The sequence below is a fragment of the Quercus robur genome, chromosome 10, assembly GCF_932294415.1.
Source record: "Quercus robur chromosome 10, dhQueRobu3.1, whole genome shotgun sequence".
Classification (NCBI taxonomy): Eukaryota; Viridiplantae; Streptophyta; class Magnoliopsida; order Fagales; family Fagaceae; genus Quercus; species Quercus robur.
The window spans coordinates 42,517,467-42,536,214 of NC_065543.1; the positions used below are offsets into that span (position 1 = coordinate 42,517,467).

The 18,748-nt window shown below is 36.2% G+C and overlaps 2 protein-coding genes across 4 annotated transcripts; both read right to left on the minus strand.

The window, feature by feature from the left end:
- Positions 1 to 9,359, minus strand: LOC126702542 ((+)-cis,trans-nepetalactol synthase NEPS1-like). 2 transcript variants are annotated; one of them, XM_050401265.1, is made up of 2 exons: positions 9,238 to 9,359; positions 1 to 880 (listed from the first exon to the last, which is right to left on the minus strand). In XM_050401265.1, the coding sequence occupies exons 1-2, from the start codon at positions 9,296 to 9,298 to the stop codon at positions 132 to 134; spliced, it is 810 nt and encodes a 269-aa protein (XP_050257222.1). In that variant the 5' UTR covers positions 9,299 to 9,359; the 3' UTR covers positions 1 to 131. The 2 variants fall into 2 exon arrangements, with proteins under 2 accessions (XP_050257222.1, XP_050257221.1); XM_050401264.1 differs by lacking the exon at positions 9,238 to 9,359 and having other exon boundaries at positions 1 to 1,207.
- On the minus strand, positions 8,231 to 17,504 carry LOC126702541 ((-)-isopiperitenol/(-)-carveol dehydrogenase, mitochondrial-like). Of its 2 annotated transcripts, XM_050401263.1 has the most exons (2): positions 16,732 to 17,504; positions 8,231 to 8,616 (listed from the first exon to the last, which is right to left on the minus strand). In XM_050401263.1, the coding sequence occupies exons 1-2, from the start codon at positions 17,483 to 17,485 to the stop codon at positions 8,492 to 8,494; spliced, it is 879 nt and encodes a 292-aa protein (XP_050257220.1). In that variant the 5' UTR covers positions 17,486 to 17,504; the 3' UTR covers positions 8,231 to 8,491. The 2 variants fall into 2 exon arrangements, with proteins under 2 accessions (XP_050257220.1, XP_050257219.1); XM_050401262.1 differs by lacking the exon at positions 8,231 to 8,616 and having other exon boundaries at positions 16,515 to 17,504.
- Between the last annotated feature and the right edge of the window lie 1,244 nt (positions 17,505 to 18,748).

Consider the following 18,748-nt stretch of genomic DNA (forward strand, 5'->3'; position numbering starts at 1 on the left):
TTTACCAAAACACCTCCATTATTTTCGATAATCAACACTAGAACACTTAATTACGAGCACAACACATAGACATAAGATGGAAAATTCTAAAATCTTTGTGACAGAACTCACACAAGTGTGCTTCTAATGGATCATTGGCCAACTTTGACAGAAAACCCAGCATCCACCACCAGATTATGCCCAGTGACAAACTCCGAATCCCCAGAAGCAAGAAACACCACAGCGTCCGCCACATTATTGGGTCTCAGCATCCCACCTTTCAAGATGGAACATGACTCTACCATCTTATCTGCCTCCTCATCATTTTCACACCCAAACATGTCCTTCAGCAGTGGCGTCCCAACCGCACCTGGTGTAACACAATTCACGCGTATCCCATACGCGCCCAGCTGCAAGCTCGCGGACCTCACCAACCCCAGCACCGCATGCTTCGACATCACGTAGTCGACGTACTTGGGGCAACCAATACTCGCCGCCACGCTCGTCGTGCAAACAATGCTCCCCCTCACGCGCCCTTCAACCATCGCCTTCGCCGCGTGCTTCACACACGCCACCATTCCACGCGCGTTCACAGCCATGAGCTTGTCGTAAGCCGACAACTCCATGTCCAACACGCTCTGATCGCACGCGTGTGTCGCTCGAGCCACGCCCGCGTTGCTGAACATGATGTCGAGGCGTCCGTACGTATTGACCGTGGTGTCTACTAACGTTTTAACCTGTTCCTCGTCGCTGACATCGCAGTGGACATAAGTGCAAATGTTGGGACCTATAGATGCGGCGACGTTTCGGCCCTTCTCGTCTTGGACGTCGGCGATGACGACGGCTCTTGCGCCGTGAGTGGCGAAGTGGCGCGCCGTGGCCTCGCCCATGCCGCTTGCACCTCCGGTGATTATGGCCACCTTGCCTTGGAGCTTCTTGTTTGATGGTGTGGAGTCTGTCATTTTGTTTGTATCAATCAGGGGAGTGAAGCAGTGAATGAAAACCTTTAATTTCTATGTGATACTATGCCAACTACTCTGGTCCCATATATTACAAATCAAATAGTAACAAAGCACTACAACTTTCAATGAAAGAGCATCTCCTCTTTATTTAAGAGCATCTCCTCTTTATTTAAGAGAATCTAACCCCACAAAATGATCCATATGGGCGATTGGACCGAAAGGCCTACACACACACTCTCTCTCTCTCCGTCTGAGAACTTGAGATAACTGTAAGATTGAAGAGGTGGAAAAATAAAAGTAAAAATGAAGATAGAGGATAAGAATAGGAATACGTGTATGGAGGAAAAAAAATAGGAAAAAAAGAAAAAAAAGAAGAAAGAAGAAAAAGACAATTCTAAAAAGTGAAATCGTAATATAGATTTAAAAAATTAAAGAGAAGGGAAAAATAAAAATAAAGAATTAAAAAAAAATAATTTGGTTGGTGGATCAATCATACAAGAATTAGAATTGTTTGATTCTTGTTTTTGGGTTTACTCAAGGGCCATTAAATTAATGGGTTATTTGATAGAGGTTGTTCTCCCTAAACTTGAAGGGTATGTTTAGATAAAACTTATTTTGTTGAAATTAAAAACTAAAAATACTGTAGTAAAATATTTTTTAAATATATAAATAGTGATGTGGAACCTATTTTTAATGAAAAAATTATTGAAAAGTGTAATTTGTAGGATTCATAAACAGTACATAAAATACTGTTTACAGTTGAATGGTCAACAACTGTGGGCTGAACCCAAAAAAAAAAAAAAGCAAAACGCGCTACAGTAACACTTGGAATATTTGAATTTAATATTAGTTGTCTATTACTTATTACCTTTTATCATCTGAAAACGTAAAAACAACTTGCAATTTTATTGTTTACAATACAAGGTGGCGCATCTAACGGACTAGGAGGGGCTTAAACTATTTTGCAATGTTCGATGCACTGTTTTAAAAATCGGACCGGACCGGCCGGTCTGACCGGTTCAACCGGGAACCGGAGGCCAATCCGGTCCGGTTAAAAGGTCAATAACCGGTCAAAAACCGGAAAACCGGCCAAAAATCGGTCAAAAACCGGGGTTGAACCGAAAATTTAAAAAAAAAACGGTTCTTTGATCGGTTCGGTTTTTAAAACCATGGTTCGATGTGAAAATTTTATCTAATTATAGATGGTTGAGATGAAAAGTTAAGAACCACCAGATTCACCACCATTTAATCACATAAGAAGAATAGTTTTTTAAAATTTTAACTTCTCACTTTTTTTAACTTTTATCTTTATTTTTATTATAGAAATGAGATGGAAATCTAAGTTTTTTACCTTCTAATCTCGACCATTCATAAGGTATTGCATCTAGTGTATTGCACAAGATCTAGATTAAGTGTTGGTTTGGATACGGATTATTCACGTTTGCATTTACACTGTTGCGCGTTTCAGCCTTTTCTTTTTCCTTTCTCAGCTGTGTTGTAATTGTTGACTTTGGTACCAAACTTATTGCACACCTCAGCAACTTGTCAACACTTTAATCAACTTTTTAGCGTTTAAAAATTATTTTAATTAATTTTTCAGTACCTTTTACACAAATTTTCAGTAACTTTTCAGTTATGGGACACACAAATCTCATTTTTTTTACAATTTTTTTCATTAAAAATTGGTCCCACGATACTATTCACACATTTAAAAATTATTTTGTTACAGTATTTTCAGTTTTTAGTTTCAGCAAAATAAGTTTTATCCAAACAGATCCTAAGAAAAAGAAGCTAGAGACAATTCTAAAAAGTAAAACATATAGATTAAAAAACTTAAAAGAGAAGATAAAATAAAATAAAGAGTAAAAAAAAGGTTTGGGGTTGGTGGATCAATCATACAGAATAAGAATAATGTGTACCTAATTATTTATGTTTAAAGGATTTAAGAGTAATCAATCATACACATATGATAGTTGGCACAATTTTATTGTTTACTATTCAAGATGGTGCATCTAACTTACTAGGAGGGGGCTAGACTATTTTGCAATATTCGATGTGAAAATTTTCTCAAGGAGTTTAAAGTTAAATCTAGATCCCTAGTAATATTTTGCTTATAAATGGTCGAGATGAAAAGTTAAGAATAACCAGATTCACCATCATTCAATGACACAAGAAGAGTAGTTTTTTAAAATTTTAACTTCTCACTTTTTTAACTTTTTATCTTTATTTTTATTATAGAACTGAGATGGAAAGCTAAGTTTTTTACCTTTTAATCTCAACCATTCATAAGGTATTGCATCTAATGTATTGCACAAGATCTAAATTAAGAAAAAGAAGACAAAGACAATTCTAGAAAGTAAAACATATAGATTAAAAAACTTAAAAGAGAAAATAAAATAAAATAAAGAGTAAAAAAAAAAAAAAAAAAGGGATTTGGGTTGTTGGATCAATCATACATAACAAGAATAATGTGTACCTAATTATTTGTGTTTAAAGGATTTTTAAGAGTAATCAATCATACACATATAATAAATTGACCAGGAGGGGCCTAGACTATTCTGCATTATTTGATGAAAATTTTATCAAGGAGCTTGAAATTAAATCCAGATCCCATGCAACATCCTACTTATAGATGGTGGAGATGAAAAGTTAAGAATCTTCACTGTCCAATCAAATAAAAAGAGTAGTTTTTATAAAACTTTTACTTTTCTTTTTCTTTTTATCTTTTTATATTAGACAACTGAGATGAAAAGTTAAGTTTTTTACATTTTTATCTTGACCATACATAGGATATTGCATCTAGTGTATTGCACGAGATCTAGATTAAAACCAGTAATTGAAGATATAGGTCAATTGAATTGAGGAAGTATCTATAAATCTCTCACTTGATCGCACACCTTATAGATCTATGAGAAAGTAGGCACTTCTTCTAATTTCTTTGGTTGGTTTATATTTTTCTTGCAAGTCCTTCAATGATTTATAGGATTTAGAGTAAATGCTTTTTAAATTTATTCCTAGCTAAATGGTAAAATAAATTTTGAATTTTAAGTATACAACATATAATTAAAACTAATCCAACTAACCTGCCTAATCTGCTGAGTTGAAGTTGCCCAAATTTTATATCGACCAGCCATTTTTTTAGGTTGGTGGATTAGCCGTGGTTGAAAATTTTCCAACCAGTCAATAGCTAATTGGTTAAAAAATATTCTATCAACCCGCCCAATATCTGTTATTGGTTTTAACCACTTTATTTCTTGGGTTAGTCGAATGAACACTAGATTTCCTCTCCATTGCCTTATTCACTAAACCCCCCTTATTCCATCTCTAGTTAAATTCTAGTAGAATTGGATGCATATCGACCATGTATTCTATCTTGTTCCAGCCAATTTTCAACGGTATTTGAATTTTGGGTGAAATACTCTCTTCATTTGTTTTGAACTTTTTTTTTTTTTTTTTTTTTTTTTTGAGAAACAGCACTGTGGTGCAATAGATTAAGAAATACCAGCTAAGTTAGCATGGTAAGAAGTCATTACATTAGTTGGAACATCTTCCATCCATATTATACAATTTGTAAAATTAACAGCTAATTGAGCCAAATTATGTGTAACTGTGTTGCCCTCTCTCTTAGTGTGAAAGTAGGACAATTTTGAGAACCCAGAAGATAAATCTAAGGAATCCTGTAGTAGTAAACCAAACAAGGCTAGTCCAGTGTTCTTGAATTTCAGCGCCTTCATCACCAGTAGAGAGTCTCCCTCCAAAACGGCAACTTTAATATCCATCTCTCTAGCAAACTCAAGGGCTTTGTTGGCAGCCAAAGCTTTGATTTCCATTGGCTGGAGCTGTTGTGAAATCCGGGCAGCCATGGAAGCCATAACAAGTCCCTTCCTGTCACGAATGATTACTCCCAGTCCAAAACATTTGTCCTCGACAAAGATGGCGCCATCAAAATTGATTTTAAACATTTCCTTGTCAGGAGGTTTCCACCGTGCCCTTCTCACCAGTCTACTGGGGAGTGGTGCGATTTTCAGCGCTTGGAACTCAACAAAGCTGTCGTGAGCCCACTGTGAGATTTGGTTAAGGGGACGATGGTTTTGTTAAGTTCGTACCTGGTTTCTTTGGTGCCATATGGACCAAATATTAAATGCAAACAGTACCGGATTCCTTTGATGATCAAAAACCCAGGCCAAGAGCTCGCTGAAACTTAAAAAGCTCCGTTGGCTCCAAAAACTCCACATGCTATTCGCTACCCAAACTCTGTCTAGCATTTTGCAACTCCACACCGTGTGCAAAGCGTCTTCAGTTTCTTCCTTGCATTGATCACAACACTGCTTTGTAATAATTGTTTGCCAGAATAGATTACACTTCGATGGGAGAAAGTTACGACTAGCCCTCCAAATTAGATTTTTTACTTTATTTGGGCATTCAAGAGCCCAAATCTTCTTCTAGAGCCCTATCTCATTGTCTTGATTCACATCCACCTGAAAACCAACTTCATCTTCTTTCAAGAACCGGTAGCCAGTTTCACAACTATACCTCCCATCATGCTCCCATGGCCAATACATAGAGTCCTCTGTGTCTTTTCTAGCCAACGGGATATTCTTTATTTCTTTAGCTTCTTGTGGTGCAAAAATTCCATCTATCATCACAACGTTCCATGTTCTAGTTTTCTCATTAATTAAGCAATACACTGTGACTTCTTCCATTGTTTCCACTATTGGGGAGAGTATCTTGGTTGGATGTCTTCAGGACAGCCAATGGTGTTGCCAAATTTTTATGGACTTTCCATTCCCCACCCTCCAGCAAGCACCATCTAGGATAACATCCCGGCCATGTAGTATATTTTTCCAAGCAAAGGACCCGAAACTTGTTTCTATAGCTTCTAAAAAAGAGTCATTAGGGAAGAACTTTGCTTTGAAAACTTTGTAGAAGAGGGTTTCCTTATTGTGCAAGAGCCGCCACGCTTGTTTCTCCAAAAGGGCGTCATTAAAATGAGCCAGGTCGCGAAAACCCATACCATCTACCATTTTTGATTTAGTCAATTCACTCCACCGGATCCAATGAATTTTCCTTTTATTTCCCCTTTGCCCCCACCAAAACTTCTTTATCATTGCCTCAATGTCGTCACAAAGGCCCAAAAGTAATTTGAAGCATCCCATAGCATAAGTAGGGATAGCTTGGATCATGGATTTGATTAAAACCTCTCTACCAGCTTGAGAAAGCAATTTACCCTCCCATCCTTAGAGTTTTCTCCAAACCCTTTCTTTTATGTAATTGAAACTAGCCTTTTTTTCCTCTACCTACAAAAGAGGGAAGACCCAAATATTTCTCATAAGACTTCAGTTCTTGGACTTGGAAGAGATTCTTTATGCTTAATTTTGCTTCATTCATGGTGGATTTACTAAAGAAGATTGCAGTCTTATCTTTGTTAATTTTTTGCCCTGACCAAGGCTCATATTTACCCAATATCTTCAACACATTATGGAAATCCTCAGAGATTGACCTATAAAAAAGCAGGCTATCATCTGTAAAAAACAAATGGGTTAGCTTAGGGCCTCGTTTGCACAAGGAAAAGCTCTTGATATCCCCATTCCTCGCTGAGTGTTTTATGAGAGCATGAAGTCCTTCTGTACATAAAAGGAAAAGGAAAGAAGATAGGGGTCTCCTTGCCTAATTCCTCTCTTAGGGTGGATCATCCCAATTGGCTCCCCATTCACCATAATAGAGTATGACACCGTTTGCACACAACGCATCATGAGAGCGACCATCTAGCACAAAAACCCATTTTCTCCAAAAGCCTCTCCAAATACACCCATTCCACCCGATCATAGGCTTTACTCATATCTAATTTGATAGCCATAAACCCATGTTTCCCTGAATTATGTTGCTTCATATGATGGAGGATCTCAAAAGCAACCATAATATTATCTGAAATTAGTCTTTCCTTAGCAAAGGGAAATTGATGTTCAATAATTAGGGAAGGTAAAAATTTCTTCAACCTATTAGCTAAGACCTTAGAATAAATCTTATAAAGGACATTGCAAAGACTAATAGGGCGAAATTCAGACATATGTTCAAGATTAGCTATTTTAGGGATAAGAGTAATGAGTATATGGTTAATGGGTTCGGGTAGGATACCTGAATTCAACCATGAGAGAATGGCTGAAGTAACATCATGCTGCATCGTCCCCCAAAAGTGTTGATAAAACAACGGAGGCATACCATCAGGACCCGATGCTTTTAGAGGAGCCATCTGATTCAAGGCTTCCTTCACTTCCACTTCTGTAAATTCCTTCATCAAGTCCGCATTCACCTCATCAGTCACATGCATGGGATTTTCTCAAGAGAGTCAACATCAAGAATCAGATTGGAGGTGGAAAAAAGATCTTTGTAGTAACTCTCCATCACGTGCCCTATTTCCTCTTGATTGGTCAACCAAGCTCCATTCCGGTCTCTTATTCGTCTAATCAAATTCTTTCTAAATCTCTTTGTAGTCTTATGTGGAAGAAAGTTGTATTGTTGTCCCCTTTGCTTAACCACAACACCCTAGATCTTTGACACCACATCCTTGATTCCCGGTCTTGCAACAAGTTAATCTCCATTCTTAGGCTCCTAACCCGAGTATTATTTCCACTCACCATAGCCTCATTCTCGGCCAAAACCAATTGGTTCTTCTTTATCTCTAGTTCCCTTCTCACGTGCCCAAAATTGTCTTTATCTTTGTTCACATTTAGCCACTTTTTTCAGAATGGCTGTGCTTGGGTTTGGATCCCTTGTACTACTCCAAACTTCCTCCACCATTTCACCACATGTTGGATCTGATAACAACATTTCTTCAAATCTGAAACATCTCTTCTTTTCTGATTTTTTCTTGATTTTGCTTCTATCGCATTACTACTCTTCTCCCTTCTCTCTCCCATCATCTAACAATTTTTTTTTTTTTTTTAATCTCTTTCTATATCTCTTAATCTTATCATGAAGTAAAAATCACTTGGGAAGGGAAAAATCTCTTTCAATGACTGCTGCTGTCTGTTGATGATGTGATGCCAACCTTTGTGATTCCCTTTCCCTCGTCCTTCTAATTGTGTCCAACAACCATAAAAGTCATGACCAGTCCTGCAGTCCAAAACTCAAACATCCACGTTTGAATGGGAAAAATAGCACCACCAGAGCATTCCCGATTTGGAATAAAAATACTGCTAAAACTTTGTCAGTTTTTCAAATAGAATAACACCAAAACACCTCTTTTTTTCGATAAACAACACTAGAACACATTATTAGAGACCTTTAAATAGTTCAAGTTAATTAACTCTTTATTGCATCTTCAACTACAGCCTATTTTGCAGTCACCAACATAGCAACAAACGAGCCCACGCACCATACCAGTAAAATTACGAGGACAAGATATACAAATATACAGAAATATTATTTAGTTAATGATTATTACATATTTTTCGTACACACTACTATGTGGGCTGAAATCGTATTTCACAATTTTACCTGAAAGGCTGAAACCTTTGTTGTGCAACTCACACAAGTGTGCTTTTAATGGATCATTGGCTAACTTTGAGGCTATTCCCACCATCAACCTTAAAATCATGCCCTGTGACAAACTCGGAATCCTCAGAAGCAAAAAACACCACAACGTCGGCCACATTTCTGGGTGCCATCACCCCACCTTTCAAGATGGCACTCGACTCGTACACCTTTTCTGCCTCTTCATTTTCAACCCCAAACATGTCTTTGAGCAGTGCCGTCCCAACAACCCCTGGTGAAACACAATTCACTCGTATCCCATATGGCCCCAGCTGCAAGCTCGCGGACCTCACCAACCCCAGCACCGCATGCTTCGACATCACGTAGTCCACGAACTTGTTGCCGCCCATAGTCGCCACCACGCTCGCCGTGCAAACAATGCTCCCCCTCACGCGCCCTTCAACCATCGCCCTCGCCGCGTGCTTCACGCACGCCACCATTCCACGCGCGTTCACCGCCATGACCTTGTCGTAAGCCGACAAGTCCACCTCCAGCACGCTCTGCTCGCACTTGTGAGTCGCTCTCCCCAAGCCCGCGTTGCTGTACATGATGTCCAGGCGTCCGTACGCTTTGACTGTGGTGTCTACCAATGCTTTGACCTGTTCCTCGTCACAGACATCGCAATGAACGTAGGTGCAGATGTTGGACCCGATTGATACGGCGACGTTTTGGCCCTTCTCATCTTGGACGTCGGCGATGACGATGGCTCTGGCGCCGTGAGCAGCGAAGTGGCGCGCCGTGGCCTCGCCTATGCCACCTGCACCTCCGGTGATAATGGCCACCTTGCCTTGGAGCTTCTTGTTTGATGGTGTGGAGTCTGTCATTTTGTTTGTATCAATCAGGGAGTGAACTGAATAGTGAATCCTAAGATCCTTTCTATGTGATACAATATTTGCCAACCTCTCTAGTCTCTGGTCCCATATGTAGACAAATCAAACAGTAATCAATTACTATACCTTGCATGAAAGATCATCCAACTCTGAGTTTTGACCGCTTCTTTTTAGTTTTTGGATATGAAAAATTAATGGATGTCCCTTTTTTTTTGTTTTAGAAATTTTTTATAATAAAAAAAGTAATTGAATTTTTTATTATTCTTTATATTTTTTACAAAAGTAAAATTAAATTTTGTTTAAAGATAATCTATTAATTTCTGTCCCTAGAGCACTGGGACCCTTTTAAAAATAATCAATCATATACCTATATATGTAATTTCGTCTTTAAATCTTATGAGGATGGCTCTCGATTGTTTTACTTTTTGGTTTTTGGGATTACTCGAGGACCATAAATGGAAAGGTGCTTATTAGCTTTGTCCTCCTGAAAACAACCCTCGCAATTTTATTCAAAGTCGGCGATTCAAACAAAGTAGCGCATCAGGAAAAATTTCTAATTGATTTGGAAGGTATATTCTGCAACAACCGATGTAAAATCTTTTGAAATCTAGTTTTAAATTATTTGATCTTTGTATTGGACTAGGAGTTTAAGGTGGTGCACATCTAATTGACTATGAGGGGCCTAAACTATATATTCCGCATTATGCGAAAAAATTTATCAAGGAACTTGAAATAAATCCAGATCCCATGGAACATCCTACTTATAGATGGTCAAAATGAAAAGTTAAGAATCTTCACTGCCGATCAAAACAAAAAGAGTAGTTATTTTTTAAAAAAATAATTAAATTTTTACTTTTTATCTTTTTTTTTTTATTAGACGACTGAGATGAAAAGTTAAGTTTTTTATATTTTTATCTCGACCATCCATAAGATATTGCATCTAGCGTATTGCACGAGATCTAGATTAAGACCGGTAATTGAAGATATATCACAATTGACTTGAGGAACAATTCATAATTTCTCACTTGATCCCACACCATATAGATCTATACAGGCTCCTCAATTATTGTATTCTAAATAGATAAGAACCATTATAGCCACATCCAAATTAGATTTCCATGATTGATTCTCCCTTAATTTCCACGTATTCAAGATATAAAGGTTAAAGTTTAAATTTCGTCATCTAAATTTATAAATGGTCATGACATGTGATTAATTTATTATAAAAAATATTTGTTTTAATAAAATTTTTAAGATATTATTTTAAAACTAAACTTTAATAAAAGATGGAATTGTTGCTGGTTTAATTTGGACCGCTTATGTCTTTCGGCCGTCCTAAGAACACAAGATTTCCTCTGCCTTAGAGCATTAGCATTGGGAAATGCTAATGCTATATCTAAGAGAAATTTAGCATTTTACACCTAAAAACCTATTGCATCAGGAAATTGTAAACAGCAGTATTGCAAATTTTTTTGCAATACTGCTACAGTACAATTCTATACATAGAATTGTACTGTTCACAGAATTGTAAAAAATTAATAATATTATACTCCTCCTATTTCAACCGAAATTTCTCTCTCATCCCTCTCATTTTTTCTCTTCTCTTCTCACTCTTCCTTCTCTTTCTCCATCCGCTCTCTCCTCTCCGAAGCTTCATTGCTAAAATTTCTCACCCATCTCTAAAATTTCTCACCCATCTCACACAGCCGCTCCCTCATCTCTCATCGCACGGCCTGCCTCTCTCTCGTTGCACCGGTGCTGGGTTTTGGATTTTTGAGGTTGGAGGTTGGATTAGCGTGGATCGGTGAGCTGGGTTTGGATCATTGGGCTGGGATCGGTTGATCGGTGGGTTTGAAATGGTGGATCCGTTGATCGGTGGGTGGATCGTTTGGGTGGATCATCGGTAGCTCCGATGGTGGCTCCGATGACGATTTTTGGGTATTTCGACGGCCTGGGTGTGGGTTTGTTGATCGGTGGTTTGGGTTTGCTGATCGGTGGCTTAGGTGGTGGCCGTTGATGGTTTGATGGTTTGATCAGTGGCTTGGGTGGTGGGTTTGTTGATCGGCGGCCTAGTTTGTGTGGCTCTGTTGATGGTTTGTGTTTGTGTGTGTGTGGCTTTGTTGTGGTTGGGTTGTGGCTGAAGTGACTGGTTATTCTGGGTTTCCGATGGGTTTCCGATGGGTTGTTTTTTTTTTTTTTTTTTCCTTCTGTTGTGACGCTGGGTTTTTGTTCCGGTGGGATTTTGGTGAGCAGTGGGCAGTGGGTAGTGGTGGCTTGGGTTTTTCTGGGTTTTTGTTCCGATGGGTCTGTGTGTGGCTTTGTGTGTTGAGCTGGTGCTAAAGGCTGAAGGAGAAAGAGAGGAAAAAAAAAAAAAACTGTTGGAAAGCCTAGGAAAACAAAAGTTTCAGTTAGAAAAAAATAGTAAAGAAAGATTAAAAAATAATATTTTAATAAAAATAGAAGTTTGGGATGTGGAAGTATTGTAAAATAGGATGGTATAAATGATAAAGTGGTTTTTAGAATTGTAAAATAGAATAGCATTGCAATTTCCCAATGCTAATGCTCTAATTATTCACTAAAATACTCATAAAGTAAAACTAAGTATGATTACCATGCACCTGCTTCTCAAAAAAAAAAGTATGATTTCCAAAACTAGACCAGGGGTTCATCGTCCCCTAGATTTTTTTTTTTTTAATTATTATATATTTATATATGTGTGTAAGATAATAAAATTTAACTCCAAAATAATTATACTTGGCACCCTCAAATATTAAAATTTAGTCAAAAGAACCTATAAGAAAAGGTTTGATCTGGATTCAACATCAACAAAGCGGTGATTGATGGTTATTTGGGAAGCAAGAGCATGTACCCAATAATAAATGTCAGAAATTTCAACTAAACGGATTTCGATAATTCCTCGAAAGGCTAAGAGAATTCCGAACAATGGTGAAAACATGTTTACTAGTGGAATTGACTCTAGAGTCTAGAAAACATCTTAATGAGCCACAAGTATGGTAAATTCTAACGAACGAAAATGAAAATGAACTAGGATCCACTTTAAATACATCTTAGCTATGAATGAAACCTCTCCATTTCACTTTGGAATACAGAGGATCCGGATCCAAAAAATTTCAAATAAAAGCGCAATTTATGTGATTGGATGAAATTTGGGTTTTAAATGGCCCAAAATCTTCTCTTTTTTTACCCTTTTAAAATATATTGAGCTAACTTGATTTGTCTAATATAGAATAACGGTCACATAACTAAGAACCTAAAAAGAGGCCTTAGAAAACAATTTTCTACTAAAATTAACAAACATGAAATATTATGTTAATAATGTAGATGGAAAGTGTAGCAACACATGGTTTTTTTTTTTTTTTTTTTTTTTTTTTTTTTTTTAATTTAATCAACAAAGAATTTTTTTGAGAACAAGAAACATACATGAAAGACAAAAAAATAGAAGGCTTTGCTTTGATAAAGGGAAAAGGAAAATGTTTGACTCTAAATATGTTTGGAGCCTTCGGCTTCAACTATCAATAGAAAGATGGCACACGCTATATTATGTGTAATGCACATGACTCACTTGGTAGTTGAGTTAATTGAGTAATGTGCAATGCACATAATAAGCATAAATGTCATCTTCCTACCAATGGTTGGAGCCCAAAGCTTCAAACAAGTTAGGACCAAACTTTTTTCAAAGAAAAAGAAGCACCACATCTTACTTTGAAAGTACCTAATAATTATTCATTTGCATCATTTGATAGGGAAAATTCCTAACACTTCATAAATACAATCTCATTCCTATCAAACTATTACTAGTCGCAAACTCACACGATGCGTGAGAGTAAATAATTATTTTTAATTGTAACATAATGTATAATTTGTTCTCTAAAGTTTGTTGAAGATAATTTGTTCTTCCTAAAATTTAAAAAATTTCTATTTGGTCCACTCAGTCAATTTTGGTCCCCCTTCAGTCCATTTTGGACTAATTGGGCCTTAAATTGATATATATATATATATATATATATATATATATATATATATATATATTTTTTTTTTTTTTCTTATAGGTTGCATTTTGAAGTTTAGCTCAAAAATTATTTTTTTCCTTCTTAATTTTTAGGTTGAAAAGTATGAAATTTTATTATATTTGAGATAAAATATTTACTTTTAAGTTAAAACACACAAACAAAATAGTCATTAAAAATTAGAAATATGTGCCCTAAAAATGATAAATATTCAAAAGTCCTATTCGGTCTATTTTGTCCTCGTCAATTCATTTTGGTTCTATTAGAAATATGACCTAATTGACTAAAGTAGACTGAATGGACCAAAATAGATCTAAGTGAACCAAATTGACCAAACTAAATCGAATAGACTGAATTGGACTGAATTGACCGAAGTAGATCGATTTGGACCGAAATGGACCAAAGTGGACTAAAGTAGACTGAACCAAACCAAATAGATGAAGTTGACTGAAATAGACCAAGAATTAGCATAGCCAAGAATTTTTTTTTTTTTTATTTTTTATATAAACTCAAATTTTTACTTCCAAAATAATCAAGTATTAACTCGAACAAAAATCAAATTGAAACTATAAGAGAGAGAGAGAGAGAGAGAGAGAGAGAGAGAGAGATACTACTTGTAATGAGCAACTAAAAACTACAACACCAAAATGTATGAACCTGAAATAGAGTTTTAAAAATCACAATGATTCATCAATATAAAGTAGAGTTACGAGAGAGAGAGAGAGAGAGAGCTACAACACCAAAATGTATGAACCTGAAATAGAGTTTTAAAAATCACAATGATTCATCAATATAAAGTAGAGTTACGAGAGAGAGAGAGAGAGAGAGAGAGAGAGAGAGAGAGAGAGAGAGAGAGAGAGAGAGAGAGAGAGAGAGAGAGAGAGAGAGAGAGAGAGAGAGAGAGAGAGAGAGTAATAAGAAATTTATAGAACATAATATGAGAAGAAAAAAAGTAAAAATAAAAATATATAGTGATAAACACCAAATTATCCAAGTTATGTAATAAAATAACCTTATATTTTTAAATATTATTTTTATAATGCAATAGGATAACATCTATGAAAAATAAATCATAATAAAAAAGATGACAACTTAATCACATTAAACCAAAGTAGAGTTCTAAATAATATAAAAATTATTTATCAACCTAAAGTAGAGATGCAAAATTTCTTTTTAAAAATCCACCAAAAAATGAAAAAACAAATTAGAGAAAGAGAAAGAGAGGGAAATGTATAGAATGAGAGAGAAAATTGTAAATTTATAGTAAGAGGAAGGGAATAAGAAAAGCAAAAAATAAAGTAAGATAAAAGGATACTGTAAAAGTGATATTAAGGTAAATAGTAATAGGGAGGTAAAAAAGTAAAAGAGAATGTAAAAATTGGATAAAGTATAACATTAAGTTGAGAAATTAATAAGAAAAAAAGTTAAAAATAAGAGAGAAAATGTTGGACATAGGTGGTTGATGTGGTCACTAATGTGGCTTAACAGAAGTGTAATAACAATAAATACTACGTTTCAACTTTATATATATATATATATATATATATAGATTATGGAGTTTGTATGGCTTAGGTTTAAGGATACAATCTCATTTATATTATTATGGAGTCGTATCTCTTCGTTTTAGAAATACAACCTGTGCGAAATGGTTGTAATTTTCCTTTCGACTTTTGCTTAGGGTGCAACCCTACTATCACAATTCATAGTGATGAAGTGCAAATCGTTAGTCTTGTAGGTTCGTCCAGATAGAGTCGTATCTTCATCGGTGTCACTGTAAAACTGGTAAGGTAGCTTCCTTAAGGTGGACACCGGTGTGGTGTCTGCCACAACTTCTCCGATGCCAAAGTCAATATAAGAGAACTTTGAGGAAATAACAAAGTATCAGAATAACTAGAAATACTTTGAGGTGTGTCTGTGTACCTTGTGTTGGTGTTGTGAGGGCTCTATATATGCTCCCACAGCCCCTAGCCGTTGTGGTTGTTAATGTGGCTTTAATGTCTCTTTTGGTAACATCTCATGCTTAGTAATGTGTGCCTTAATGAGGCATCTAACGGTCTGTACAGCTGGTCTTGTAACCGCTCGGGACATTATTGGCTGTATTGAATGGTTTTGTTACCTTCGTCAGTGATATGGACATGTGGTTAATTCGTCTCAGAGGACAGCCTCGTCGGTCTCGATGGTGAGTTCGTCAGTCCCATCAGATGGTGAGTTCGTCAGTCCCATCACATAGCATATAAAAGCATATTATAAAGGAGTGACCCTTTTTTTTTCTTTTTTGAGAAGGCCTCTTTATGAGTTTTCAATTATTTTTTAAATATTTAAGGAAGAAGGATTGGAACCCCAACTATCTCTTTTGGAAACACCAAAAATAACTAGTTGAGTTTCAAGTTTTTTTACTAATATTTTGAGTTTTCAATTCAAAATTAAAGCAATTCTTGACTTTCCATTATGACTTGACTAGTTTCCATTTTGGAACAGTTTATCTACCTTTTTTTTTTCTCATATATTTTTGTTGAAAGTGTGTTAAAATATACTTGTACTTTGAAAAAGTTAAGTGAGAAAAAATGAGGTTTTAAAAATTTGTCCATAAAAACTAAAAGCTTCCACTTGAGGGTAATGGTTTTACTTTTCTCTTGCTTTTAAAGAGCAAAAACTAGTGAATATAAATCATGTTTTTTTTTTTTTTTTTTTTTTTTTTTTTTTTTTTTTTTTTTCATAAATAAAAAATAAGCAAGGAAGCGACCTGAGTCCTAACCAAAACCAGTAAAGAAAAATAAAACATGTTTTTAAACAGCATCTTTTAATATTTAGCTTGTATTTTCAAACGGTAAAATGGTGCCTATCTTTGTGATTCCCTTTCCCTCCTCCTATGTTTAAAATGTTAACGCATGATCAAAAACCCAATATTACTTCTTGTGTCCCGCAACCATAAGTCATGACCAGTCCAAAACTCAAACATTCACATTTGAATGGGAAAATAGCACCGCCAGAGCATTCCTCCCCCCAACCCCACCCCCCCCCCCCCCCCCCCCCCACAAAAAAGAAAAGAAAAGAACAACTACTACTACTACTAAAATTTTGTGAGTTTTCCAAATAGAATGACACCAAAACACCTCCTTTTTCCCAATAAACAACACTAGAACACTTAATAAGAGACCTTTAAATAGTTCAATTAATTAATTCTTTATTGCATCTTCAACAATTTTAATAGAGGATTTGACAATTTTTCCTGAAACCTTTGTGACACAACTCACACAAGTGTGCTTTTAATGGATCATTGGCCAACTTTGAGACTAAACCCGCCGTCCACCACAAAATTATGCCCAGTGACAAACTCCGAATCCTCAGAAGCAAGAAACACCACAACGTCCGCCACATTTCTGGGTGCCATCACCCCACCTTTCAAGACGGCACTCGACTCGTACACCTTTTCTGCCTCTTCATCTTCAACCCCAAACATGTCTTTGAGCAGTGGTGTCCCAACAGCCCCTGGTGAAACACAATTCACTCGTATCCCATAAGCCCCCAGCTGCAAGCCCGCAGACCTCACCAACCCCAGCACCGCATGCTTCGACATCACGTAGTCCACGAACTTGTCGCCGCCCATAGTTGCCGCCACGCTCGCCGTGCAAACAATGCTCCCCCTCACGCGCCCTTCAACCATCGCCTTCGCTGCGTGCTTCACGCACGCCACCATTCCACGTGCGTTCACCGCCATGACCTTGTCGTAAGCCGACAAGTCCACGTCCAACACGCTCTGCTCGCACGTGTGAGTCGCTCTCCCCATGCCCGCGTTGCTGAACATGATGTCCAAGCGTCCGTGCGCTTTGACTGTGGTGTCTACCAATGTTTTAACCTGTTCCTCGTCAGTGACATCGCAATGAACGTAGGTGCAGATGTTGGAGCCGATTGATAGAGCGACGGTTTGGCCCTTCTCGTCTTGGACGTCCGCGATGACGATGGCTTTTGCGCCGTGAGCGGCGAAGTGGCGTGCCGTGGCCTCGCCCATGCCACTTGCACCTCCGGTGATAATGGCCACCTTGCCATGGAGGTTCTTGTTTGATGGTGTGGAGTCTGTCATTTGGTTTATTTCAGTCAGGGAAGTGAATACCTTTCTATGTGATACTATATTCGCCAACCACTCTAATCCCATGTGTAGAGATCAAACAGAAATCAACTTATACCTTGCATGAAAGATCGTCCAACTCTAAAGTAAAAATTGACTCTCTTTTTTCTTTTTTCTTTTTTTTTTTTTCATTTTTTTAAAGTATTTTTTAGAATGAAAAAGTTGATAAATGTCTGCATTAGTATAAGAAATTTTTGTAGAATTTTTTTTTTTTTTTTTTTTTTATCTATACTATATATAAGAGGATTCTCATATTTTAACTGGATTTTATGTGATTTAAAAATATTCTCATTAATGAAAGGTAACTTCATTTAGAAATAAAGTCATAAATGTTAAATAACAAATTTTATTTTGAATTCAAAAAGAGAACTAATAAAAATTTAGGATTTTATTTGTTTGAAAAATTAAAAAAAAATCTAAATTATAATTGATACAAATTATTAATATTTATCCAAAAAATATAAAAACCTCTAGCACGTACAACGTGTGTGCTTAGAGACTAGTAATAGTAGGGGTGGCAATTCGTGTTCGCATGTCGAGTTCGTGTCGTGTTGAGCCATGAATATTAGACTATATAGGTCAATCCTAACCCGACATGTTCATTAAACAGGTCAAGATTCCTCAATCCTAATACAATCCATTTATTAAATGAGTTAGTCGTGTTGACCCGTTTATCAGATTTTATCAAAACGAAAATAATAATAATAATTTTAGTATTAAACAAATTGATATGAATTATGAAAACCCAAACAAATAAATATTTTTATGTAAAAATTAGAATTAATAACTGCATTACAAATAATAATTCAAAACTAAAACATATCTTAATATCACATATAATCAATCATAATATGTCAAAGAAAATAAACCACAACAATTAAGAAGTTTATATACCTAGGGTTTGAAGGGTATATTGGTAAAATGCTATTTAATTAAAAGGGTCAAACGGGTTCCATGTGATGGACATTTACCCAATCCATTTATTAAACTGATCAATTGTGTCAACCCGAATACGACATGAACCCATTAAATCTCAACCCATAACCTACTAATTTCATGTCGTGTCATGTCAAGTTCGCGAGTCGTGTCCAGTTTTGCTAATCCTAAGTAACATAATAATAATTTGTTTTACAATTTTTTATACTTGTCATGAAATTAATTTTTTTAAAATAATTTAATATCTTATGCCCTAAGAGCATTTTCATTAGGAGTTGCAAAAAAATGTTATTTTAACACATCAAAAATACAATTCTTTTTTTGAAAAAATTCTATTTTATTATTTTGACACAC

Coding starts and splice junctions, on each gene's coding strand:
- LOC126702542 (XM_050401265.1), bottom strand. CDS start 9,298: ATGACAGACTCCACACCATCAAACAAGAAGCTCCAAGGCAAGGTGGCC. Junction 881..9,237: donor GGTGGCCATTATCACCGGAG/GTGCAGGTGGCA, acceptor TAATCACCGGAG/GTGCAAGCGGCATGGGCGAG.
- LOC126702541 (XM_050401263.1), bottom strand. CDS start 17,485: ATGGGATTAGAGTGGTTGGCGAATATAGTATCACATAGAAAGGTATTC. Junction 8,617..16,731: donor GTCGAGTGCCGTCTTGAAAG/GTGGGGTGATGG, acceptor CCATCTTGAAAG/GTGGGGTGATGGCACCCAGA.